Below are 27,928 nucleotides of genomic sequence, written 5' to 3' on the forward strand. Positions count from 1 at the left end.
CTGCATTCCCTAATGGATTTCTTAAAGAAGAGTTGTATGTGATGCAACCAGAAGGTTTTGTCGATCTTAAAGGTGCTAACAAAGTGTGCAAAGCTCTAGCGATCTATCTATGGACTGATGCAAGCATCTCGGAGTTGGAATATACGCTTTGATGAGTTGATCAAAGCATATAGTTTTATACAGACTTGCGGTGTAGCCTGTATTTACAAGAAAGTGAGTGGGAGCACTACAACATTTCTGATAAGTATATGTGAATGACATATTGTTGATCGGAAATAATGTAGAATTTTCTGGAAAGCATAAAGGAGTGTTTGAAAGGAGTTTTTCAAAGAAAGACCTGGGTGAAGCTGCTTACATATTGAGCATCAAGATCTATAGAGATAGATCAAGACGCTTGATAAATTTTTTCAATGAGTACATACCTTGACAAGTTTTTGAAGTAGTTCAAAATGGAACAGTCAAAGAAAGAGTTCTTGCTTGTGTTGCAAGGTGTGAAGTTGAGTAAAGACTCAAAACCCGACCACGGCAGAAAATAGAAAGAGAATGAAAAGTCATTCGCTATGCCTCAGTCATAGGTTCTATAAAGTATGCTATGTTGTGTACGAAACCTATTGTGTACCTCACATGAGTTTGGCAAGAGGGTACAATAGTGATCCAGGAGTGAATCACTGGACAGTGGTCAAAATTATCCTTAGTGGAATAAGGAAATGTTTCTCGGTTATGGAGGTGACAAAGAGTTCGTCGTAAAGAGTTACGTCGATGCAAGCTTTGACACTGATTTGGATGACTCTAAGTCTCGATCTAGATACATATTGAAAGTGGGAGCAATTAGCTAAAGTAGCTCCGTGCAGAGTATTGTAGACATAGGAATTTGCGAAATACATACGGATCTGAATGTTGCAGACCCGTAGACTAAAAATTTCTCTCACAGGCAAAACATGATCATACCTTATTACTCTTGGGTGTTAATCACATAGCGATGTGAACTAGATTATTGACTCTAGTAAACATTTTGAGTGTTGGTCACATGGCGATGTGAACTATGGGTGTTAATCACATAAAGATGTGAACTATTGGTGTTAAATCACATGGCGATGTGAACTAGATTATTGACTCTAGTGCAAGTGGGAGACTGAAGGAAATATGCCCTATAGGTAATAATAAAGTTATTATTTATTTCCTTGTTTCATGATAAATGTTTATTTTTCATGCTAGAATTGTATTAACCGGAAACTTAGTACATGCGTGAATACATAGACAAACAGAGTGTCCCTAGTGTGCCTCTACTTGACTAGCTCGTTAATCAAAGATGGTTAAGTTTCCTAGCCATAGACATGAGTTGTCATTTGATGAACGGGATCACATCATTAGAGAATGATGTGATGGACAAGACCCATCCGTTAGCTTAGCACTATGATCGTTTAGTTTACTGTTATTGCTTTCTTCATGACTTATACATGTTCCTATGACTATGAGATTATGCAACTCCCGGATACCGGAGGAACACTTAGTGTGCTATCAAACGTCACAACGTAACTGGGTGATTATAAAGATGCTCTACAGGTGTCTCCGATGGTGTCTGTTGAGTTGGCATAGATCGAGATTAGGATTTGTCACTCCGATTGTCGGAGAGGTATCTCTGGGCCCTCTCGGTAATGCACATCACTATAAGCCTTGCAAGCAATGTGTCCAATGAGTTAATCACGGGATGATGCATTACAGAACGAGTAAAGAGACTTGCCGGTAACGAGATTGAACTAGGTATTGAGATACCGACGATCGAATCTCGGGCAAGTAACATACCGATGACAAAGGGAACAACTATGTTGTTATGCGGTTTGACCGATAAAGATCTTCGTAGAATATGTAGGAGCCAATATGAGCATCCATGTTTCGCTATTGGTTATTGACCGGAGATGTGTCTCGGTCATGTCTACATAGTTCTCGAACCCGTAGGGTCCGCACGCTTAACGTTTGATGACGATCGGTATTATGAGTTTATGTGTTTTGATGTACCGAAGGTTGTTCGGAGTCCCGGATAAGATCACGGACATGAAGAGGAGTCTCGAAATGGTCGAGCATAAAGATTGATACATTGGAAGGTTATATTCGGATACCAGAAAGGTTCCAGGGGTCACCGGATAAATACCGGAGTACCGGGGAGTTACCGGAACACCCCGGGGGGTCAATGGGCCTTCATGGGCCTTAGTGGAAATAGAGGGCAGTAAGGGAGCTGTGGGGCGCGCCCCCTAGGCCCAAACCGAATTGGTTTAGGGATTGGGGGGCCGGCCCCCTCTTTCCTTCTCCCCTCCCCCTCCTTCCTTCCCCTCCTAGTTGGACTAGGAAAGGGGGAACCTACTCCTAGTAGGAGTAGGATTCCCCCTTGGGGCGCACCCTATGAGGCCGCCGGCCCCCTCCCCTTGCTCCTTTATATACGGGGGAGAGGGGCACCCCTAGAACACACAAGTTGACAATTGTTTTAGCCGTGTGCGGTGCCCCCCTCCACAGATTTCCACCTCGGTCATATCGTCGTAGTGCTTAGGCGAAGCCCTACGCCGGTAACTTCATCATCACCGTCGCCACGCCGTCGTGCTGACGAAACTCTCCCTCAGCCTCAACTGGATCAAGAGTATGAGGGACGCCATCGAGCTGAACGTGTGCTGAACACGGAGGTGCCGTACGTTCGGTGCTAGGATCGTTCAGATCGTGAAGACGTACGACTACATCAACCGCGTTGTCATAACGCTTCCGCTTTTGGTCTACGAGGGTACGTAGACAACACTCTCCCCTCTCGTTGCTATGCATCACCTAGATAGATCTTGCGTGATCGTAAGATTTTTTTTTGAAATTACCGCGTTCCCCAACAGCTCCGAGGGGAGCACAACCCACCAAGGCACGCCTGGGGGCCCAGGCGCGCCCAGGTGGGTTGTGCCCACCTCGGGTGCCCCCTGAACCGCCTCTTTGCTCTATAAATACCCCAATATTCCAGAAAACCTAGGGGAGTCGACGGAAATCAATTCCAGCCGCCGCAGAGTCCAGAACCACCGGATCCAATCTAGACACCATCATGGAGGGGTGCATCATGTCCATTAGTGCCTCTCCGATGATGCGTGAGTAGTTCTTTATAGACCTACGGGTCCGTAGTTAGTAGCTAGATGGCTTCCTCTCTCTTGTTTGATTCTCAATACAATGGTCTCTTGGATATCCATATGATGTAACTCTTTTTGCGGTGTGTTTGTTGGGATCCGATGAACTTTGAGTTTATGATCATATCTATCTTTTTACCCATGAAAGTTATTTGAGTCTTCTTTGATCTCTTATATGCATGATTGCTTATAGCCTCGTATTTCTTCTCCGATACTTGGGTTTTGTTTGGCCAACTTGATCTATTTATCTTGCAATGGGAAGATGTGCTTTGTAGTGGGTTCGATCTTACGGTGCTTGTTCCCAGTGACAAAAGGGGAACCGACACGTATGTATCGTTGCTACTAAGGATAAAACGATGGGGTCTATTTCTACATAAATAGATCTTGTCTACATCATGTCATCGTTCTTATTGCATTACTCCATTTTCATGAACTTAATACACTAGATGCATGCTGGATAGTGGTCGATGTGTGGAGTAATAGTAGTAGATGCAGGCAGGAGTCGGTCTACTAATCTTGGACGTGATGCCTATATAATGATCATTGCCTGGATATCGTCATGATTATTTGAAGTTCTATCAATTAACCAATAGTAATTTGTTCACTCACCGTTTGCTATTTTTCTCGAGAGAAGCCACTAGTGAAACCTACGCCCCCCGGGTCTCTTCTTTATTATATTTGCCTTCGCGATCTATTTTCCTTTGCTTTTATTACATATCTATTAAACCAAAAATACAAAAATACCTTGCTGCACTTTATTTTATTTGATGTTCGATCTATCAAATTATTACAACTTTCTCACGTCCGTTTGCCTATTTCTGGCGCCGTTGCCCGGAAGGGATTGACAACCCCTTTAACACGTTGGGTTGCGAGTATTTGTTATTTGTGTTTAGGTGTCGTTCACGTAGTGTTGCATGATTCTCCTACTGGTTCGATCTTGGTCTCATCACCGAGGGAAATACCTATCATCATTGCGCTGCATCATCCCTTCCTCTTTGGGGAAATACCGACGTAGTTCTTGCAGACATCAATACATAGACAACAACGTGTCCCTAGTAAGCCTCTACCGGACTAGCTCGTTGATCAAAGATGGCTATGGTTTCCTAGCCATGGACATGAGTTGTCATTTGATAACAGGATCACATCATTAGGAGAATGATGCGATGGACAAGACCCAAACTATAAACATAGCATATGATCGTGTCAAGTTTATTGTTATTTTTTTCTGCATGTCAAGTATATGTTCCTATGACCATGAGATCATGCAACTCACTAACACCGGAGGAGTACCTTGTGTGTACCAAACGTCGCAACGTAACTGGGTGACTATAAAGGTGCTATACAGGTATCTTCGAGGTTGTCTGTTGAGTTGGCATGGATCAAGACTGGGATTTTTCACTCCGTATGACAGAGAGGTATCTCAGGGCCCACTCGGTAATACAACATCACAATGAGCTTGCAAGTAATGTGACCAATGAGTTAGTCACGGGATCTTGTATTACGGAACAAGTAAAGAGACTTGCCGGTAACGAGATTTAACTAGGTATGGAGATACCAACGATCGAATCTCGGGCAAGTAACATACCGATAGACAAAGGGAACTACATACGGGATTAGCTGAATCCTTGACATCAAGGTTCGACCGATAAGATCTTCGTAGAATGTGTAGGAACCAATATGGGCATCCAGCCATCCAGGTCCCGTTATTGGTTATTGACCGTAGAGGTGTCTCGGTCATGTCTGCATAGTTCTCGAACCCGCAGGGTCTACACACTTAACGTTTGGTGACGATATAAGTATAGTTGAGTCATTATGGTGGTTACCGAAGGTTGCTCGGAGTCCCGGATGAGATCCCGGACATGACGAGGAACTCCGGAATGGTCCGGAGGTGAAGATTGATATATTGGACGAAGCGTATTGGAGTCCGGAATTGTTCCGGGGGTACCGGCTGATGACCAGTGTCACCGAAAGGGATTTCGGGGGGGCCCCGACAAGTGTTGTGGGGCCCCATGGGCCAAGGGGAGGGGGCAAACCAGCCCACTAAGGGGCTGAGCGCCCCCCTCACCCCATCTCACGTAACCAGGAGGGTTGGGGGCGCCTTCTAGGGCTTCCCACCAGTTTGGCTTGGGGGCCAAGTCTCCTAGGGGAAAACCCATCTAGGGTTTCCCTCTTGTGGCCGCCGGCCCTAGATGGGATCTCCTAGGAGCGCCCCCTCTCCCCCTTCCCCCTATATATAGAGAGGTAGAGAGACGGAAGCCGCACCCATCTATGCCACGGCGCTGCCCTCCCTCTCCCTCGTAGCCATCTTCTTCTCCGTAGTGCTTAGCGGAGCTGTGCCGAGATTTCTCCACCACCACCGCCACCACGCCGTCGTGCTGCCGGAGGACTTGAGCTACTACTTCACCATCGCTCGCTGGATCGAGGAGGTGATGGCGTCATCAAGCCGTACGTGTGTTGAACGCGGAGGTGCCGTCCGTTCGGCGCTAGACCGGGAGTTCGCGGGACGGATCGTGATTGGATCGCGAAGACGTTCGACTACATCAACCGCGTTTCTTAACACTTCCTCTTAGCGATCTACAAGGGTATGTAGATGCAATCTCTCCTCTCGTAGATGTCCATCTCCTAGATTGAACTTGGCGAGCGTAGGAATTTTTTTGTTTCCCGTGCAACGTTCCCCAACAGGAACAAACACCAACATGACGAGAAGGAGGCCCATTGGACTCATTCCATTACCACGATGTCGCTATCGCCTCAACATCGCCGATGGGACACACGAACTAAATCTACACAAAAACAAGTTTACATCAAACGAAGAACCGAGTTCCCCTCCGTCACCTTGCGCCCAGATGTCAGCTCAAGAAGGAGAAGAAACCGTAGCCGCAGTGTGTGTTTGTGGGTTGGGGGCGAGGAAACGGGAGGGGCTAATTTAGGTGATTAGTTTTTTTTGAGAAAAAGGATTAGTTTTAGTTGAAATGTTAAATTTTAAGTCGGGGAAATTTTGAAGTAGAAAAGATAGGAGAGAAGAGAAGAGATTTTTTTTGAGTCGTAAGAGAAGAAGAAGAGAAGAGATATGTTTTTTTGAGATGAGAAGAGATTTTTTTTTTAGGGGTAGAAGAGAAGAGATATATAGCCGAAATCATAATGGACTCTTTTCTTATATGTCGGTCGGGCCCAACAAGGGGCAGCACGCCAGCACCCCAACCCAGATCCTTCGATTTCTACGTGCCCAGCAGGTTCCCAGCCGCCGTCACGACCTCGTTTTCCCCGTCGTCTCTCACCAGCCCGCACCAAACCTGCAGCCCCTCCCCCTAATCTCATTGCCTGTTGCCACCCACCCACCGGCTCCACCCTCCGAATCTCGGACGCCTCAGCGCCGGCCGCAGGGCACGCGAGTCGAGTTGCTTCCGTTCCGGCGGCGGGGGAAGAGATGGCGGCGAACCTAGAGGACGTGCCGTCGGTGGATCTCATCACCGAGGTGCTCCGCCGCGCCAAGTGCAGCTCCAAGCCCGACAAGCGCATCATCCTCGTCGGTAAAACCCGCTCCTCTCGTTACCCGCTTCTTCTTTTTCTTCCGCTTGTAAGGTTTCTTGCGCAGTCGAGGGCGAAATCTAATCTGTGCTCAGCATATCTGGAATTGTTCATACTTGTAATGTGTGGAGTTGAATTGGGGGCACTTAAATTCACAATGGTGGAATTAGTTGTAGTATTCTTCACAGGGAGATTGGTTCTAACCGCTCTTTTTTGTGTTGCCACCTAATTAGTACTAATCGCTTTGTTTGTGTGGAATTTTAGTAATTGATAGATGTGTGGAATTTTAGTAATTGATATCGATCACTAAGATTCCACCTAATTAGTAGTAATTGATAGATGTGTGGAATTTTACATCCATGAAAGTTTATCGAGGATGATGAAACAGAAAGGACTTGTCAATAGTTCCTTAGTGTCATAATCACTTTGGTACCATGTACATGCCTTTTGTGGTTGGTGACAAGAAAAAAGTGGAATTCTTTGAGTATGAGTAAAGATATAGAATAAAAGCCATAACTTGGGAAGAAAGATATTTATATTCTTTCCTTTTCTTTGTTTTTGTTGCCTTTTGCTGGATCCAATGTGTCTTCATCATTGTTTTCTCAGTGGTACCACAAATACAAGTGACGTTATTTATTTTGTTTAGTGTTTGCTGCTACCAATGTGCTAACCTTTTCCATCCTTGGTATAGAATTGAAACTCCTAAACTTTTGAGAAAATGACTTGTGAATAGTTCTCTTGTGTCTTTTACTATGTCCAGCAGAGCTGATTACCTGATTCACAACTGCACTTACATCATTCTTTTTGCATTAACAAAATTTTAAAATTTTGACGACAAAGATGAATAAATCAAATGTAGTCAATATGTGCTAGTACATATCAAAATTTCTTGCAAGGCCTTGTTTCATTCTATGCAACAGCTTGTTTAGGAATATTGATCTTTATAGCCAGTAGGTAGTATTATCTAACTAGCTGCATCTGACTGGTTGCCTGGCTAAAGGAATACAGCATTGCATGAGAGTATCTGAATATGATTGTGTACGGAAGAGGTGAGGTTGTGATACATTTGCAGATCTTTATAACCAGTAGGTAGTATTATCTAACAATATTAGTATAATACTTCTTTAACTATCTATTTCATCTAATTCCTTAACACAAAGTGCAACTGTGTATATTCTAGATTGCTCTATGCTCGGGCAATATGACAATGTGACATGTATGAATTCTGTAGGTCCACCTGGCTCTGGAAAGGGTACGCAGTCGCCCCTTATTAAGGATGAATACTGCTTGTGCCATTTAGCCACTGGTGATATGCTGAGAGCTGCTGTTGCTGCTAAGACTCCTCTGGGGATCAAGGCTAAGGAAGCTATGAACAAGGTAGGATTTCAAGAAGCAAACTACCAGCAACTAAGAACCAGCAGAAACCTCGTTTGTTAATTCCTTTGTTTCTTGACATTCTGCAGGGAGAGCTTGTTTCAGATGACTTGGTTGTTGGGATTATCGATGAAGCCATGAAGAAACCCTCATGCCAGAAGGGTTTTATCCTTGATGGCTTCCCTAGAACTGTTGTTCAAGCACAAAAGGTCCTTGGTCAATATGCATCACCTTGAAAAGCATTCTTTCTATTATAAGGACATATTTGATAGATGATAGTCGTTATGTTCTGGGAGCTTCTTTTTTGGGCTTCCTAACGGTTTGTTTGAACAATGGCTGCAGCTCGATGACATGCTGGCAAAGCAAGGCGCTAAAGTTGACAAGGTTTTGAACTTCGCAATTGATGATGCAATATTGGAAGAACGAATTACTGGCCGCTGGATACACCCATCGAGTGGCAGATCTTACCATACAAAGTTTGCTCCTCCGAAGACTCCTGGAGTTGATGATGTAAGTCAAATGCAGAATTCTGGACTGTGCCTGTATATGTCATATCTGCATGAACTTTTTTAGATTATCATCATTGCTTCTCTCTTGCGTGCCACCCCCTCAGTTTGCCTCACATTTAACTGTGCTAAGCTGCTATACCCAAATATGTTCAATCTTTGGCAAATATTTATGTTGTGGATGATGAATTTTCTAGTTTGCTAGATGAAGTCTAGGTTTAATCTTCTTATGGTCTGCTTCTGGCTGTAGGCGCAATAATTTTGACTACTAGAGTGATGTTATGATTTGTTTAAATAGTTGAATATGTCCTCGTGTTCTATTTTTATGGATGTCTTCTATAGTACAATATATCATTTCCTTCCCTGAAAATATGCTATTTACGAATATCTACCAGAAATAAATATTTTTGACATGTTTTTGCAATAAGTAGAGATTATACATCATTGCTATTATTCTGAACTTTGGTTGTCGAGGCATATGCTACTGTTTCTGCAAGAGTTCGTATGTTTCATCCAGAAAATATATGTGCACCTGTGATTATTACATCCCTTTGATACTATATATTTTTTCCTCAACTGGCATTTTGGTGCAAACTATTGACCTCTGATTCTTCTCCTGTTTACCAAGGTTACCGGAGAGCCCTTGATTCAAAGGAAAGATGACACAGCTGCGGTTTTAAAGTCAAGGCTTGAGGCTTTCCATATGCAAACCGAACCTGTATGTTTTCTCAACCAACTATGTATTCTTCAGGATGAAACGGTTCTTCTGTTATTGTCCATCCTTTTGTTGCGTACTTTCATAGTGTCTTTCCTGTCAAACTCTGGTTTCATCTTGCATCAAGCAAAGCAGTTGCTGTTCAGTCAATGTTTTTAATCTGAAAACTGTTTGCTTCTCCCAGGTGATTGACTACTACTCCAAGAATGGCTTGGTGGCAAATCTTCATGCAGAGAAACCACCAAAGGAAGTGACCGTTGAGGTGCAGAAAGCCCTTTCGTGAAGCAGCCCATTTTCACATTGAAAATGGCATGTACCAGAGCCCTTGCCTGGGTTCCTAGAACTAGGAAGTAATAAACTGATACCGGCATCGTATGATTCACATTTTCCGCCTGCCATGTGCGTGATTGCACCATTTTGTTACAGCTTTTGCAAGCTCATGATTGGTCCAAGCAATTTAACCGTTCAAATGAACATTCTTTTATACATATGGACATCTTTTTTCATATACATGAATGTTACTTTATGTCACAATACCTTGCCATGAACATATGTTTTGGAAATGTATATTTATTCTTGTAGGAGATCATTAGTTTGGGTTATCCCTTGCAGATGTTGCCTTAAAATTCATTGTTGGCGACAAGTAACTCACATTTGTTTTTTCCACCGGGGTTAAGATGGAATAATGCTAGAGTTACGCTTATAGGATAATGTCACATGCTGTTGTGCACGGTTCCTCTATTTTGGTACAGATTAGCTCAATTTGTGCAATTAATTCTCAAATTTTGGACTTGTACATATATATAGATTTATTTTTAAATTATTGGTAAACAAATCATCTTGCTAGGCTCTAGGGCTTTGTTCCTTAGGGGCACGTGATAACTGATCATTGGGGTTTGTGGGCACATAACCCGGCAACTGGTGCCACTCTCGCCTTGCCGATGTGCCACTCCGAGTTATCACGTGCACGTTCTGGTGTCGGTACTGATCGTGCACGTTCTGGTGTCGGTACTGATCGTTTGATGGTCTTAGAATCTTGATATAATTTTTATTATGTTTGAGGTGTGTTTGAGGTGTTCTATACTTTCAGTAAACTTTGATATTATACTACGGGAGATTTTTTTTTTTCATAATCTCCAATTGCCATGATTATATTTTGCCGCATCACCGAGATACACTATCACTCTCATTTTCGTGGAATCATGATATTTTCTTGAAAATCATGAACATTTTTTTAAACTCGTGAACATATCTGAAATTGTGAACCTTTTTCAAATTCATGGACATTTTTACAGATTTTCAAACATTTTCTAAAATCATGAACATTTTATACTATCTGCAAACATTTTTTAAAATTGTGAACATTTTTTAAAACATTTTTCTTGAATAGGCGAACATTTCTAGAATCGACGAACATTTTTTGGAAATTGGCGGAACAATTTTTGAAATTCACGAACATTTTTTTATTGAACGAATATTTTTTGAAATGCATTATCATATTTTGAATCAGCGAACATTGTATGAATCAATAAACTATTTTGTAAGTTACGAATAGGTTTTGAATTTTTAGGATATTATTTCAATTCATGAACATTTTTTGAATTGGTAAAATTTTGTTCAATTTTATTAACATTTTTTAATACATGAACTTTTAAAAAAGTCATGAACATTTTTAGATTTCCCGAACATTTGTTTTCAAAATTATGAACTTTTTCGGAAAATCACGGTCATTTTCTGAATCCAAAACATTTTATTTCGAAATTCTCTTTTTTTTTTTTAATTTTTTTGAAGTCCCAAATTATTTAAAATAGAAAAAGCCAAGAAGGAAAAGGAAAACAAAATTTTAAAAATAGGACGCTCGGACATGGGTCGGATCAAAGAGGCACACTATGTCTTCTCCTAGCGTGCAGAGCGCAGTATAGAAGGTTCCTACTGCACATGGGCCGGTCGTGTCGGCTTCGAACCAGTGAGTTTGGCTTCCATGTGCTGCTCACCAATCTCGACCTTGTGTGCGTCTCCAATGATCCTGATCATTGGGGTCTATGGGCACATAACCCGACGATAACTGGTGCCACTCTCGCCTTGCCGATGTGCCACTCCGAGGAACTGGCACATGAGCGGGCAAGAACCGGACACGACATAAGAGTTGATGGGTATGCTATCGGTAAGGTCATGTCCACGGGACAACACAAGGTGCTCCGCATCACTAGATTCAGTGACCCTGGAAGGCAGCTATTCGAGGTTATCACTCTTGAGGACAGTAACAATGGAAGAAGATGGAGAGGAAAGCAGGCCCCTCCGTTCCGTATCGGCACCATAGGTGGCCTGAAATGTGCTGCCGTTGATGGGGTGGTGTATTTGTTGATGGATGTTTACTCCACTCCAGGGGATTCCCCTGTGTTGATGGGGTGGTGTATTTGTTGATGGATGTTTACTTCATGAAAGCATGCCCCTCCGTTCCGTATCGGCACCACAAGGGCAACATAGAGCTAACTAGGACTAGGACTTATAAAGCAGTTCACTACAACACATGACTGTAGTAAAGCATACTTCCTTCGTTAGGATAAAGTGTGACAATAACTTTGGTCACTAAGGCATTATCTGGCATCAAGCAAAGCAGTTGCTGTTCAGCCAATCTTTTAATCTGAAAACTGTTTGCTTCTCCTAGGTGATTGGCTACTACTCCAATGATGGCTTAGTGATAAATATTCATGCAGATAAACCGCCAAAAAGAAATTATCATTGAGGCACAAAAAGCCCTTTCATGACGCAGCCCCTGTCACATTGATGATGACATGTACGAAGACTTGTGTCTAGGTTTCCTAGAAGTGATAAACTGATACCGGCATGTTACGAGTGGCAGATTGGTCCGAACAATTTGACGGCACAAAGATGATATACTGGGTACCCTAATATAATCACAACATCTCATCCTTGTCAAAGTTTTCCTTGTAGCATGGGTTGTACTTCTTGTGATCATGCCTTTGTTTTCATCATTGTTACGAGTTACCAGCAATGTCACATTAGATGACATATTTCGGTTCAAATGCTGGGATGAGCTAGTTAAGCATTTGAGAGAAATGGCCATGTAAATGTGTGAATGTTTTTTTCCTTTTGAGAAATGTGTGATTGTGTTGTTGGTAGTGGTATGTGCAACTGAGTGATTGCCATTTTGAGTATGCCAACGGATATACGTACATTTGACCTTTTCTGATCACCTGCATGGTTGTTTATGTTCGTCGTGGCCATTCACAACAGTTATTCTCACTGCCATGACTAGTGGTCTCAATTGAGATGTACAAGACTATGCTTTGTGTTGCGCTTTGCACTTGCTCAGTGCGAGTGTTCCACATGCCCTTGAATTCACAGTCACCAATGAGGAAATGGGGCGGCCACGGACACTCTAGTGATCGGTTTATTCGTTCTAGAGTGTGCCAACATGGAGGAAGTTTCGCCTATGGCATCGTGGAGGTGCTACACACATTAACTCGAGGATCTTGTTGAGTAGTAAGTGCACTTTGGGCTGGCCTTATTGAGATTCGGTCAAATCTGCGCACATGATCTATTTTCTGCCAGCTTTCAAAACCATGAAAGTATGAAAGAGTTAGCAAGTCACTTGAGATGTTTCATCTATCGGACTGACCCTGCTACGAAGTGTTTGTCCATCCCTGTTTTGATGCCTTCTTTCTAGATTCATGCGAACCGCCGAAGTTTTTGTTCCGCAGGCTTACAATGGTAAAAGTTAGAGTCTGAATGTCCAATTCCTCCAACCCCAAATGTGACTGTGTATCTTAGAACCTCAAAAATTTCACTCCATCTCCAATTACCTTTTTTGAGGGATTAAATCAAGCTTTATTGGTCAAATTTCGCATGGTGTGGGATACAAAACGGATCATGGGGCTCGACCAACCAGACATGACGCCCCTGATCCAGAGAATGTGAGAACTTGGCTAAACTATCGGCATCGCTATTAGCAGCTTGCTCTCAAAAGTAAAAAAAAAACAATTAAATGATAATGATCTTTGTTTGATCTCACTAATGATAGCGCCATACCCTCCATAGCTAGCTCTTTCAATCTCATTGACCACTGGCTTGGAGTCCGATGCAATGACAGAATTTTGCAACATCAAGTTTTCGGCAAGGGCTAAACCTTCGCGACATGCTATTGCCTCTAGTGTCACCACATTATTTATACCCACGAGCACTATAATTACCTGCATTATCTCAGCAAATGCAGCAATAGAGCCCCTATTGTGAGTTCTTGAAATAAACCGGGTGATGAACTGGTGTGTAGCCGAAGAGATTTGGTAGATATCATCATGTATAGCTTTCCTCATTGCCCACCAAATCGCCCAGAGTGTCACTGCCATCCAAATGAAAGAGGGATGCGATAACGAGTCCATAGCAAATATCCACCGTTTTGCGCTTGGCTCACTTGTTTCACATAAGTGTTCCGGCAATTCTTCATCTACCAAAACCCAAATGCACCTTGCCATAGAGCATTCTTAGCATAGAATGATGCCACGAATCTTCTGTCCGACATAGACCGCAAGTACTTGTTGTAGACATATTCCTATGAGATCTGACATCTTCAGTAGGAAGCGAATGTTTTGCCAGATGCCATAAGAACATACGGATTTTACCAAGCACTTGGGCCTTCCCGAGAAGCTTCCATGAGCCCGCATCCTGATTAGTGCTTGAGGATCTAGACGTCCCATCCAACCAGGCTTCCCTTCTTGCTTTAGTATCAACCATCATTCTATATGCCGAATGGACGGAGAAACATCCATTATTTTCGAAGTGCCATGTTCATGTATCCGAGACATTTGTGGTGCGCAGTGGAATACATAATATGGCAAAAACATCTATTGGGAGACAAATCTCCCGAAGTCTCTCCAAATCCCATGTCGCAGAAGTATGATCAAGAAGTTCAGAGACAAATTCGAGGGGGGTGGGTCGATCGATCGACTTCCATAAGGACGCAACAACTCACCTCTAGCTATCCAATTTTAAACCCAAATTTTCATGGATATGCCATTGCCAATTCGTCGGATCAGGCTTGCTTGAGAACATTTCGTCCTTGATGATAGCCCTCCAAATCTGGCTCGGATGGCTACCTAGTTCGGAATCAAGGATCGAGCAAGTAGGGAAATAAACACCCTTTAGAATTTTTGCACTTAGGGAGTTAGGACATTGAAGAATTCTCCATGCTTGTTTTGCCAATAATGCCAAATTGAAAAGCTCAAAATCCTTAAAGCTCAATCCTCCCATGTTTTTTGGTTTTGTCATAGCCTCCCATGAGAACCAACCAGGCTTTTGGTGTCCCTCCTTACTTTCCTACCAAAACTTCCCGATCAACATATTAAGATGCTCACACAATCCCCTTGGGAGTTTAAAACACAACATGGCAAAACGGGAGTGCTTTCACCAATACTTCTTTACCTGCCGAGGACATGGTTTTCTCAATCCATCCTTGCACCTTACTCCTCAAGTAATACTTTAAATACTTGAAAGCTCCCTTCTTAGAGGATCCTGCATCAGAGGGAAATCCCAAATACTTGGCACTCAGGGCTTCATTTGGAACTTGCAATGATACTTTCACTTCCATCCTTGCACTTTTCGGACAACCTTTGCTGAAAAATAGAGGACTTATCTTGGTTTATACATTGTCCGGATGCCTGACAATATGTATTCAATACCTCATTCACTTCGTTTTCCCCACTAGCACTGCCTTGAAAAACAACAGGCCATCACCTGTAAATAGCAAGTGGTAAACTGGTGGTGCTGAGGAGGCCACCTGTATTCCACTCAAGTTGGATGACTCGACAATAGATTTTAAAAGGCACGAAAGACCTTCTACTGCTATCAAGAATAGATATGGCGGAATAAGATCACCCTGTCGAATTCCATGTGAAGGTTTAAACTCTGGTAAATTCTTACCATTGAATAAAGCTTAGAATGTAACTAATCTCACCAGGCTCATAACAATGATATCTCACCTCTCTCAATATCCCAGTTTCAACATTATTACCTGCAAATAGTCCCACTCAACTCTATCACAAGCCTTCATCATATCCAACTTTAATGCATAATGCATATTTCTCTTTGCTTTATTCCTCTTCATAAAATGAAGGAACTCATAAGCTGTAATTGTATTATCTGTGATGAGTCTAGCTGGAACAAAACTAGACTGTTCCTCTGAGATGATTTTAGGTAACACTAACCTCAGCCTATTAGATATGACCTTGGAAGTAATTTTAAAACACATTATAAAGGGAAATAGGCCTGAATTGAGTCAGCAATGTGGGGTTCTTTACCTTTGATATTAACACTGACATGGTCTCATTAATGCATTCCACTGACTCGGTTCGGTTAACAATGTGCAAAACCACAAACATTCCAATGACGCTGAAAAAAATGGGTTGGGAAACCATCCGACCCAGTAGCTTTGGTAAGGAACATCTGGAAAAGTACCAACTTGATTTCTTCCTGTGTATAAGCCACATTCAGGATCTCATTCATAGTTGGTGTAACTTTTGCAGGCACTGCATTTAGCACCCAGTCCATGTCACCAAGACCCTCAGATGTGTACACTTTACTATACAAATTAGTGGCTAACTCTTCCATCTCTCCAACGTCCTCAGTCACTCTTCCATCCGGCATATGTAGAGCTTTAATCTGATTTTTCCTTCTCTGTCGACTGGCCCTCAAATGAAAGAAATATGTGTTCCTGACACCATGAGCTAGTCACTCAATACGTGCCCTTCAGCGCCAAAGTATTTCCTTGCGGTTGGAAAGCTCAACTAATCCGTCACATATTTTAATTCCTGCATGATTTGGTCCCAATCTTCCTGGGACCGCGCACATGGCATCCAGCTCTGTTGCAGCCTTTGGATCTCACGTTGGACGTTCCCAAAAACGTTCATGTCCCACAACGACTGGATCTTTTGCTTAATCGCCGCTATAGTGTCAGCTTGACCTTGTCCCTAGCATACTCCCCACTTTGGCTACTAGCTCTAGGTGCGTTTATCGACAAACCTCATATTTAAAAGCTTTCGGCCTCCCACCGCATGTATGCACGTTAAACATCTTGAGTACCGGCGGAGCGTGCTCTGACGTAGCTGTAGTACTATGACTTAGTTCTGCGTTTGGGTAGGCAAGTGACCAGGCTGCCAAGACGAGCCCCCGACTACTCTTTTTTCAAACGTCCACGAGTTCCCTTTGTGCCCAATGTTAGATAAAAACCACAAGTTTCAAGAGCGTATCTGAATGCATCCATCTGAGTTTGGCTTCGTATTCCAATCCCATCGTGTCCACCAACCTGGATTACTTTGTTAAAATCACATATTGCTGCCTGATACGTCCATTTTGCATCATGTTTTCCTACTGATATTTACAATGTTTTTTTATCATTATAATACTTTGTGATGCAATTCTAATGCCGTTTCTCTCTTAATTTGCAAGATTTACATGAAGAGGGAGATTGCCGGCAGCTGGAATTCTAGACCTGGAAAAGCTACATCAAAGATAACTATTCCGTAGAACTCCAAACGAGTTGAAATTTCACGGAGAATTTTTATGGAATAATTAAAAAATACTGGAGCAAAGAAGTACTAGAGGGGACCCACCAGCTGCCCATAAGGCAGCAGGGCATGGCCCCCTAGTGCACCCTAGTTCCTTGTGGGGCCACTGGATGTAACAGCCTGATTTTGGCCCTTTCTTTTTCTTTTGTTTTTCTGAGGTTTTTGCCTAAGATTTCCTTTTTCCGTGGCTATGTGGTCTGGAAACTAAAGAAGATGAACTCTTCTTTGCTTCCAGAGTGGCTTGTCATACCCAAATCCTTCCCTAGACCCTGTCATTTTCATCCTAGCCCATATCCCAATATTCTTTTTATTGGGAATATTCCTTTTCTATTAAAGGAATAACTCAAATTGCCCTAGGTTGTGAAGCAACCTTTATTTCCATCACTCCTAAAATTCCCAAATAATTCTCATAAATTATTTGGGTCATATATTTCTCAAATATGGCAAAATATTTCATTTGTCATGTTTATCATCATGCTCAAATAATTCATTTCCTATTTTGCCCTAAATGGCACATTGTGAAGAAAGTGCTAATTTCCTTTTCCCAATGGACCTCAAACTCCTTGGATACCTTTTCCTATCCATATCATTGCCACATGCCAAAATGCAACCTCATTTGCTTAGTAATTATTTAATTATGATTTTCCAAAGTTTCTATCCAGAAAGAAGCTTTGTGATGCAGGTGCAAGCTAGGAATATCCAAATGCGTTACCATTTTGCATGATCCCTAATGTCATCATATCATAGCCCTCCACCAAAGTAGAGCTCATGTCATGCCTCCATGTGAGCTCATCTTCAATTCTTTGATTCTGTCCAAAATTTCAGTTTGTGAAGCAAGTATATTTTATCTTGCTCCATTTTGGCTGCCAATGTTTCTAGGCCTTCTATTATTCATATAACCTACCTCCACACATATTGGGCATGTTTCATCAAGCCATTTGTCCTCTAGAATTTTTGCAAGTTTCTGTCCAGAGGAGATGTTTGTGAAGCAAGTACCAGTTTGGCTTGGCCAATTGGTATGAGACTTTTTGAGCATCTTCATAGGACCAAATGACTCTGCCTTGCCCAATTTGAGATCAAGTTGATGCTTCATCAGAGTGCATCATCCTAATCTAGTTTCTGGACCAGTTTATGTGGTTGTTAAGCAACTACATTATATATTGATTCTAATCCGCTCCAAGTTACCAGGGTGAAATTCCTTCTTACCCTGAACCTACCAGACAACTCCATTTGACCCAATCACCTCCCTGTTGAGCAGCAGTACACGATCAAGTTTACTGCAGTAAAGTTCAGAGGTTGTTTACCAATTAAACATAGCACTTTTAACCAAGCTACCACCACAGTTACAACCTACTTTGGAACGACTATCATCTAGACAACGTTTTGGGTGCTGTTGAGCATCTAATGCCCTCGTTCACCTGGTGACCACGACAATGGCGTGCCTGTGCACGCGCTCTGTGTGCAGTGGCCGCGTCCAGTGGCTGTTTGTGCTGGACCCCCTCCTCCTCTCGTCGCCTTCGCATGCGTGAGCAGCTGGCCCGCGTCATCGCCGTTCCCCTGGACCCCTCTCCCCCTCCGTCCGCTTCCTCACGGACGCAAGCCGCCGCGCGTCCACGAGCACACAGTGCCGACCGGGCATTTATGGCCTTCGACCTCTTCTCCTCTTGTCCACGAGCCCGGCCTCGTCTCCGTGAGCCCTGCCCCTCGTCCGTTCCCTCTCCGTCGCCTTCCCCGAGCTCATGCGCGTGCACACGCGTCCGCGGCGCGCGCGGCGTGTCCGCGGTGACGACAGTGCGGCATCTCGCCCCGCGGCTATATAAGCCCTCCCCCGAGCCCTTCGAGCACACCAGCGGACTCCCCACACTCCACTAGCCCTCCCCAGCCCCTCGCCCGAGCTTCTGGAGCTCTCTGTCCCTCTCATGGCCGCCGTGCCCGTCGCCGGCCCCCTCCTAAATTCGGGCAGTGCAGCCTCTTTCTCTCCGTCCCACCACCACCATCGTCTTCCCCATGCTCCTGCGAGCCTTTCCACCTACTTGCCTCGTCGCCGGAGGCCCTGTGGCTGCGCCCCCGTAGAACGGCCGTACCCTATGTTGCCTCCAGCCGCGGCCGCCCTAGCCCTCCCCGGCGCCTGTTTCCTCCCTGAATGGAGGCAGTGTGGTCTCCCGAGACCACCGGTGGCGTCGCCCTCGCCGGAGACGGCCGTCGCCGGCCGGCCCGTCGCCGGTGACGCGCCCTCCCTGCCTCCTCTGTCCCGTGCGGGAGCAGGGCGAGGAAGAAGAAGACAAAGGCCAGGCGGGCCCCATCTCCTTCCCCGACCCCACCTGGCAGCCGCACGCGTTGACCCCAGGTGCCGACGTGGATAAGTGACGGGTCCCACCCCGCGGGACCCGCACGTCAGCGACCCACGCCCGGCCCCGCCACTGTCCACGTGGTTAAGTGGAAGCGTACTTCAAAAAGTACGTTTACGCGCGATGTAAGCGCATTTCCTTCCTTCTTCCGCTGCCAATATGTTTCTCAGTTCTGAAAGCGTATTATCTGAAATACGTTTTCTCTTTTTCAGCCCAGGGGCCTGTTTGTAGAGTTTATTTTACAGATTGGTCCCTAGATTTCAAACGCTTATGTCTTTTTGCTCGAGACTCCGATTGAGGTGAATCCAAAGCTCACGTCTTCGTTTCGTCGAACCCATTCTGTTGGTTTCACTTTCACTGTGGTTTGACACTGTGAAAATGACCTTTTTGCCCATGCACGTAAACAGCCCCTCCGAGAGAGAACTGTTTCCGGCAAATCTTTCCGTGAGCTTCCCGCACTTCTTCCCGGTGCCTTATTCACCCCAGGCAAGCCACAATATCCACTTGCATGATAGTCATGCAATAGGCATGGTTTTGAACTTGAATATTTGTTAAATGATTGCTTGTGTAAAAAATGGTTATCGTTGTTTCGGTAATGCTTCTGGGTTAGTGCTTACTTGCTTGCTATGTTGTTATGCACCTGGTTATCATGCCCTGCTAGTTGCTAGTATTACTTTCATATTACCATGCTTGATAGTAGTACATGTTGGGTTGGTCATGTTCTTCGGTGCATGACTAACGTCGGTTATCGAGTACTGTTAAAATGCGTTCTTCCTTTGCTGTTAGTTGGTTAAGTGTTACCCGGTAATGTTATTGATGAGTTCTTGCATGGTATTTATGGTTGATGCTAGTGGTCATGTTATACCATGAGTAGTGTTGCACTTGTAATATTTATGCTCGTCATTATGCCATGTTCAGTTTGAGATTATTTCATAGTTGATATGATGGATAGTTATGTTGCATCCCGTGCTTATGTTGATATCATGCTCATGCTTTGTATATGCATCATGTTATTTTATCATGGCTCAGCATATTGCATTCAAGTTTAACCGGATTAAATTGAACTTCAACAACTGTTAGCTGAGTCATGGTGCCACCATATCGAAACTGACCAGTGCAACCACGCTTACCTTTATGGGAAGGTCCTAACTGGGTCTATTGTAGTGCCTCTCGCCGGTGCCTCCAACTAGGGAAGGTTATGGGCGTGCGTACCCTGATCAGGTAAGCAGACATAACCTTGTGTGCCCGTTGTTGTTATTTTTATGGATCCGGTCCCCGTGAGGGACGTTTGGCCACGACGGTGGTCGTTGTGTCTTTGGTAGACACGGGGCCACCCAGGACTAGCCCAGTTGGGAGTGGGTCGGAGTGGCCGGGAGAGTGTCATGACAATAGATCGGTTTTGTCGGAACACCGTTGGTCCACCCGAATGGGAGTGCGAGGCCATGGGTTCCGTGGTGTGGGTACAGTGTACTAACCTCTGCAGAGTGTATATTAAATCTATTGATAGCCGCACCCGCGGATAAGGGCCCAGTTCGTGTCGGTCACATCGTGAGTCAATAGTATTAATAATAACTTGATTAATGACAACCCCGGTTTGATGATGAGATAAGTTATTTGTGATCGCCGGAAAGATCACCGTTTGAGACCAAGTGTTGGTCATGGTTGTGATCGCCAGAATGATCACCGTGGTATCGAGGATACCGAGTTGTTGGATATTCGTGATGTTGTGCGAGAATCATGGGTAAAGATCAAGCTCCTTGTGGTCGTTTAATGATTACTACGGTATTGTTTATACCAAGCTTGATTTGATCCTGAGATGATCGTGTGATGTCCGAGGCTGGTAAGTGATGCATGTGATGGTAGTCCGAGCAGAATAAATGGTGCATATAGTGTCATCATGTTGCATGCTAGTATCGTCAGATTCATATGTTCATGCTATGCTCATGTTGTTCTAGCTGTATCATGTTCATGTTGCTCATGTCATGTTGTTATGAGGATCTCATGTTAATTCCTGCTTAACCTATAAATGCCATGCTGATGTTTGTCTTGAATGCTTCTGGTTATTGTGAGCTTGCAAGTACATTCAATGTACTGACCTGGCGTGTCATGCCAGCTTGCAGGTCGTGCCTGGATTGCTTGCTTGTTTTGTGTTGTTCCTGTGTTCGCGAGCTAGGATAAGCGTTCCAGCCAGAGTCCCTGCGGAGTGGAGTTCACCACCGTTGTCGTTGTTCCGCTGCTAGAAGTTTTTCCGCTGCTTCGAGTTGTTCTGTTGCTTGCATAGAGTAATTGAGGATGGCATAGTGTCGCCATGCCGATGTTATTTACTGTAATATTGGAGACCTTGTATTCATATTCATGTAATAATAGTAAGCTGGTTTGTTCTATGCTAAGCAGTGCCGTATTCCAGAAGACTTCTCCTCGATCTTTGGGTTGGAATACGGGGCGTTCCGGTTTTCTCTGAGCCAGGGTGCCACAGGCTTGGTATCAGAGCAGGTCTGGCTGTAGGATGCCCTAGCCCGCGCGAACATTAGAAAGCGGTAGTATAGACCCCAGTTGGTTTGTTGCACTTAATTGTTGCATTTGTTTGTCGCATAGCATGCATATAGATTATTATTTTGTCACTAACGGTTAATCTTGTGAGTGTAGGTGGCATCGTTTTCGGTCCACCGCCTGCACCCTCCTTCTTAGCATGCCTGCTCCTCGGTGTGATGCGACCACATCATCATCCATGCCCTCCATCTCGTCCCTCTGGCAACCCTTACTGATCTTGGTTATCAAAAAAAGGGCAATGCCAGCGAGCCTTGTTTTTCCACTGCTACCCTACCCAGTCATTCTATTCTTTGGACGGGTACGATTCCCTTCGTACACTTGATGATGAGGTGGTCGTGACTTTTGTGTCTCGCTACTTGATCGTCAAGTCCGTCCTCACCTGTGTATCCATCCAGATCCAGCCACTGTTCAGCCAGTGCTTGGTGTAGCTTCAGTTACGCCAACTCCTTCCACACATGGATATAATTTTCGTGCACACCGCCACAGCATATTAGACCATAATACTGGAGTTTCTGCGCGATTTGTGTGCTTAGGTGTGCATGCATATTATGGTGTGAGTAGCAGTAATATGTGATGATTGCTTGATTAATTATATTAGTAGTATGCTTGTGTGCTTTTGTTTTAGTCATTTCGTTTATTTCTTTCTTTGGGCCTTCGGTGTTACAACTTTTCCCCCTATTAAAGTTGCTCGTCAGCCGACACCGGACCCGAAGAGTCAGCAAGAAATGCATATATTTGGAAACTCAGCTAAACAGAATGGAATTGTTAGCAGACTGCAGTGAAATTGGAAATAGCTCATCTAAATACAAAAGAAATCCTGGATGGAATGTCAGTATAAAGTTTGCATTAACGTGCACTCCTCACAACAATATGGAATTCTCAGCCGACTGCATTCAGATTGGGGGATATCTGATCATGTTACTGAGTGTCAAGTCTCCCTCAGCGTGCACTCCTCATAGTAGAAATGATCAAATCAGCAAGAAGATAAATTGTGTGCAAGGTTGGCAGAATATTATCAAAGGTATGGCTCAGATACAAGTTTAATTTTTCATTGAGGATGATTTTGGAACCCGATGTACCTGGAAGTAAGCAAAAATATGGCATGTACTCAGAAAGGAGGATAGTCCTGCAAAACCCCGTTTCATACAAGAAATCAATAACAAAAATATTAAGATGGTTATATATGTGGAAATAGGTCCGCATATCACAACGAGAAGCTTCCAAGGCAAGATTCATCTATCTTCCTCAGTATGATATATGGATGATTTCCCGTACAAGGTACTCTGCCTTCTTCAGTAAGCAACCGCAAAAGCTTCCGGCATAAGGTACTGAGTCTTTCCCCAGCAAAGTCTTTAAGGGGATAAGCTTCTGAAGCACGATACCCAGTCTTCTTCAGCAAGCTGTTCGATGAAAGTTTTGAGCACAAGCCAGCCAATCTTTCTCAGTAAGACATTGGTACAAGGTAGTACGCTGTGAATTGATAGCATATGGCAGTGAATCCCAAGAATCAGATCCACAACATTTTGGTCAGAAGCAAGAATCAGTCAGAATACATGTTTGTCTCAGGGAATCAGATTCTCATATATATGCGGTGAGCATACCACCAAGATCTTACAAGTCACTCGGATGAGGATCTGACAACCACGTGAGGATGGTTAAGAGAAGAAAGCCAGTATACACCGCAGTGTGACAAAGGATTATGAGGTTTGACGAAATCAATGAGCTCAATACAAGTACCCGTGAACCTGGAAAATGATCCTGATGAGCCCTTGTCCCCTTTTTTCTCCAATGACGGCACCACGCCTGTGATCTAAGCTGTTTTTAGCTATCCGGGGTGGATGCCGATTTTTATTTCTCTCTTCAACGACTGTCACGAGTTCTGAGCTGCTTTTCGGCCGTCTCGTACAGCTGTTGAGTTTCTTTTTGTGACAGTAGCGCTATAGCTGCTTTTTGGCTATTTTAGGGAGCTGCCACCTTCTTCTTATCAACCCGGTCTCATGTTCTGAGCTGCTTTTCTCCTGAGCCGTGGTTGAGTTATTTCAGTAATGTCCCAGATCTGAGTTGTAAAGACCGTTTTGGTGTCTACTGATTTATTTGCCGATTTCTTGCAAAGGTTCGGATGATCATTTTCCTGCTGTCAGAACTTGAGGGGTGTTGAACCTGCCATTTAATGGGGCACCCTGTCAGAAAAATGAGGATAAGCTACGATTGCCGAAAAATTGCATCAACAGTACCTATGGTGATACGAAGAAGCAATATGACCCAGCTCTTTCAGCCAAGGATCCAGACCAAGAAAACAATAATGAAGGAGCAAGACCAGTGATGCAGGCGACAATCAAATATTTGGTACGAATCCGATACTCAAGACAGTGGAACCAGTTAAGATGATTCAGAAACTTCCGCGATAAGCCAGAATCTGTCAGGAAAGCGGTTATGACCCAATTCACTATTTGGAACCCAAAGGACCTGCATTTAGTGGAGAAACCCAATGCAAGGAGTTAGAGCTTGGGTGTCCACTAGAAAAAATCTGATCACCACTTCATGAAAGATTGTCAGTGCTGGATGACACACCCAGCGGAAATCACTCGGATTTGTGAGACCGACATATATTTCAGTCATGAGAATCAATCACAGTCAGCTAAGTCATCAGATCTAAAAAGAAATTGGAGCCTGGATAAGCATGAACAAGCAAGGTAAGATCTGTCAGAATATGGATATATTAAAGCAAACCACCCCAGGGCCAGTCAGATAAAAATTTAGTGGGAACAAAAATAAGAAAAAGGATACCCGAGTTGGAAACGATTTCCTTAAGTCAGTATCTTCATACTTGTTCCCTGAGAAACCAAATCTCGAGGACGAGATTTCTTTAAGGGGGTAAGGTTTATAACAGCCTGATTTTGACCCTTTCTTTATCTTTTGTTTTTCTGAGGTTTTTGCCTGAGATTTGCTTTTTCCGTGGCTATGTGGTCTGGAAACAGAAGAAGATGAACTCTTCTTTGCTTCCACAGTGGCTTGTCATACCCAAATCCTTCCCTAGACCCTGTCATTTTCATCCTAGCCCAAATCCCAATATTCTTTTTATTGGGAATATTCCTTTTCTATTAAAGGAATAACTCAAATTGCCCTAGGTTGTGAAGCAACCTTTATTTCCATCACTCCTAAAATTCCCAAATAATTCTCATAAATTATTTGGGTCATATATTTCTCAAATATGGCAAAATATTTCATTTGTCATGTTTATCATCATGCTCAAATAATTCATTTCCTATTTTGCCCTAAATGGCACATTGTGAAGAAAGTGCTATTTTCCTTTTCCCAATTGACCTAAAACTCCTTGGACACCTTTTCCTGTCCATATCATCGCCACATGCCAAAATAAACCTCAATTGCCTAGTAATTATTTAATTATGATTTTCCAAAGTTTCTATCCAGAAAGAAGCTTTGTGAAGGAGGTGCAAGCTAGGCATATCCAAATGAGTTGCCATTTTGCATGATCCCTCATGTCATCATATCATAGCCCTCCACAAAAGTAGAGCTCATGTCATGCCTCCATGTGAGCTCATCTTCAATTCTTTAATTCTGTCCAAAATTTCAGTTTGTGAAGCAAGTATATTTTATCTTGCTCCATTTTGGCTGCCAATGTTTCTAGGCCTTCTATTATCCATATAACCTACCTCCACCAATTTTGGGCATGTTTCATCAAGCCATTTGTCCTCTAGAATTTTTGCAAGTTTCCGTCCAGAGGAGATGTTTGTGAAGCAAGTACCAGTTTGGCTTGGCCAATTGGTATGAGACTTTTTGAGCATCTTCATAGGACCAAATGACTCTGCCTTGCCCAATTTGAGCTCAAGCTGATGCTTCATCAGAGTGCATCATCCTAATCTAGTTTCTGGACCAGTTTATGTGGTTGTTAAGCAACTACATTAAATCTTGATTCTAATCCGCTCCAAGTTACCAGGGTGAAATTCCTTCTTACCCTGAACCTACCAGACAACTCCATTTGACCCAATCACCTCCCTGTTGAGCAGCAGTACACGATCAAGTTTACTGCAGTAAACTTTAGAGGTTGTTTACCAGTTAACCATAGCACTTTTAACCAAGCTACCACCACAGTTACAACCTACTTTGGAAGGACTATCATCTAGACAACGTTTTGGGTGCTGTTGAGCATCTAATGCCCTCGTTCACGTGGTGACCACGACAATGGCGTGCTTGTGCACGCGCTCTGTGTGCAGTGGCCACGTCCAGTGGCTGTTTGTGCTGGACCCCCTCCTCCTCTAGTCGCCTTCGCGCGCGTGAGCGTGTCCAGCAGCTGGCCCGCGTTGTCGCCGTTCCCCTGGACCCCTCTCCCCCTCCGTCCGCTTCCTCACCGACGCAAGCCGCCGCGCATCCACGAGCACACAGTGCTGACCGGGCATTTATGGCGTTCGGCCTCTTCTCCTCTTGTCCACGAGCTCGGCCTCATCTCCGTGAGCCCTGCCCCTCGTCCGTTCCCTCTCCGTCGCCTTCCCCGAGCTCATGCGCGTGCACACGCGTCCGCGGCGCCGGCCGCGTGTCCACGGCGACGACAGCGCGGCACCTCGCCCCGCAGCTATATAAGCCTTCCCCCGAGCCCTTCGAGCACACGAGCGGACTTCCCACACTCCACTAGCCCTCCCCAGCCCCTCGCCCGAGCTTCTGGAGCTCTCTGTCCCTCTCATGGCCGCCGTGCTCGTCACCGGCCCCCTCCTAAATTTGGGCAGTGCAGCCTCTTTCTCTCCATCCCACCACCACCATCGTCTTCCCCATGCTCCTGCGAGCCTCCCCACCTACTTGCCTCATCGCCGGAGGCCCTGTGGCCGCGCCCCCGTAGAACGGTTGTACCCTCTGTTGCCTCCAGCCGCGGCCGCCCTAGCCCTCCCCGGCGCCTGTTTCCTCCTTGAATGGAGGCGGTGTGGTCTCCCGAGACCACCGGTGGCGTCGCCCTCGCCAGAGACGGCCGGAGCCGGCCGGACCATCACCGGTGACGTGCCCTCCCCTGCCTCCTCTATCCCGTGCGGGAGCAGGGCGAGGAAGAAGAAGACACAGGCCAAGCGGGCCCCATCTCCTTCCCTGACCCCACCTGGCAGCCGCACGCGTTGACCCCAGGTGCCGACGTGGATAAATGACGGGTCCAACCCCGCGGGACCTGCACGTCAGCGACCCACGCCCGGCCCCGCCACTGTCCACGTGGTTAAGTGGAAGCGTACTTCAGAAAGTACGTTTTCGCGCGATGTAAGCGCATTTCCTTCCTTCTTCCGCTGCAAATACGTTTCTCAGTTCTGAAAGCGTATTATCCGAAATATGTTTTCTCTTTTTCAGCCCAGGGGCCTATTTGTAGAGTTTATTTTACAGATTGGTCCCTAGATTTCAAACACTTATATCTTTTTGCTCGAGACTCCGATTGAGGTGAATCCAAAGCTCACGTCTTCATTTCATCGAACCCGTTTTGTTGGTTACACTTTCACTATGGTTTGACACTGTGAAAATGACCTTTTTGCCCTTGCACATAAACAGCCCCTTCGAAAGAGAACTGTTTCCGGCAAATCTTTCCGTGAGCTTCCCGCATTTCTTCTCGGTGCCTTCTTCACCCCAAGCAAGCCACAATACGCACTTGCATGATAGTCATGCAATAGCCATGGTTTTCAACTTGAATATTTATTAAATGATTGCTTGTTTAAAATTTGGTTATCGTTGTTTCGGTAATGCTTCTGGGTTAGTGCTTACTTGCTTGCTATGTTGTTACGCACCTGGTTTTGATGCCCTGCTAGTTGCTAGTATTACTTTCATATTGCCATGCTTGATAGTAGTACATGTTGGGTTGGTCATGTTCTTCGGTGCATGACTAACGTCGGTTATCGAGTACTGTTAAAATGCGTTCTTCCTTTGCTGTTAGTTGGTTAAGTGTTACTCGGTAATGTTATTGATGAGTTCTTGCATGGTATTTATGGTTGATGCTAGTGGTCATGTTATACCATGAGTAGTGTTGCACTTGTAATATTTATGCTCGTCATTATGCCATGTTCAGTTTGAGATTATTTCATAGTTGATATGATGGATAGTTATGTTGCATCCCGTGCTTATGTTGATATCATGCTCATGCTTTGTATATGCATCATGTTATTTTATCATGGCTCAGCATATTGCATTCAAGTTTAAC

At 44.4% G+C, this 27,928-nt stretch overlaps 1 protein-coding gene across 1 annotated transcript; it reads left to right on the plus strand.

Annotated features, from left to right (window-relative positions):
* Positions 1–6,368: 6,368 nt before the first annotated feature.
* LOC109733588 (adenylate kinase 3) lies at positions 6,369–9,803 on the plus strand. The gene is made up of 6 exons (XM_020292812.4): positions 6,369–6,676; positions 7,906–8,051; positions 8,138–8,257; positions 8,391–8,558; positions 9,183–9,272; positions 9,454–9,803. The coding sequence occupies exons 1-6, from the start codon at positions 6,574–6,576 to the stop codon at positions 9,550–9,552; spliced, it is 726 nt and encodes a 241-aa protein (XP_020148401.1). The 5' UTR covers positions 6,369–6,573; the 3' UTR covers positions 9,553–9,803.
* Positions 9,804–27,928: the final 18,125 nt, after the last annotated feature.

The sequence above is a fragment of the Aegilops tauschii genome, chromosome 7, assembly GCF_002575655.3.
Source record: "Aegilops tauschii subsp. strangulata cultivar AL8/78 chromosome 7, Aet v6.0, whole genome shotgun sequence".
NCBI classification, from domain to species: Eukaryota; Viridiplantae; Streptophyta; class Magnoliopsida; order Poales; family Poaceae; genus Aegilops; species Aegilops tauschii.

Coding starts and splice junctions, on each gene's coding strand:
- LOC109733588 (XM_020292812.4), top strand. CDS start 6,574: ATGGCGGCGAACCTAGAGGACGTGCCGTCGGTGGATCTCATCACCGAG. Junction 8,052..8,137: donor CTAAGGAAGCTATGAACAAG/GTAGGATTTCAA, acceptor GACATTCTGCAG/GGAGAGCTTGTTTCAGATGA. Junction 9,273..9,453: donor TCCATATGCAAACCGAACCT/GTATGTTTTCTC, acceptor TGCTTCTCCCAG/GTGATTGACTACTACTCCAA.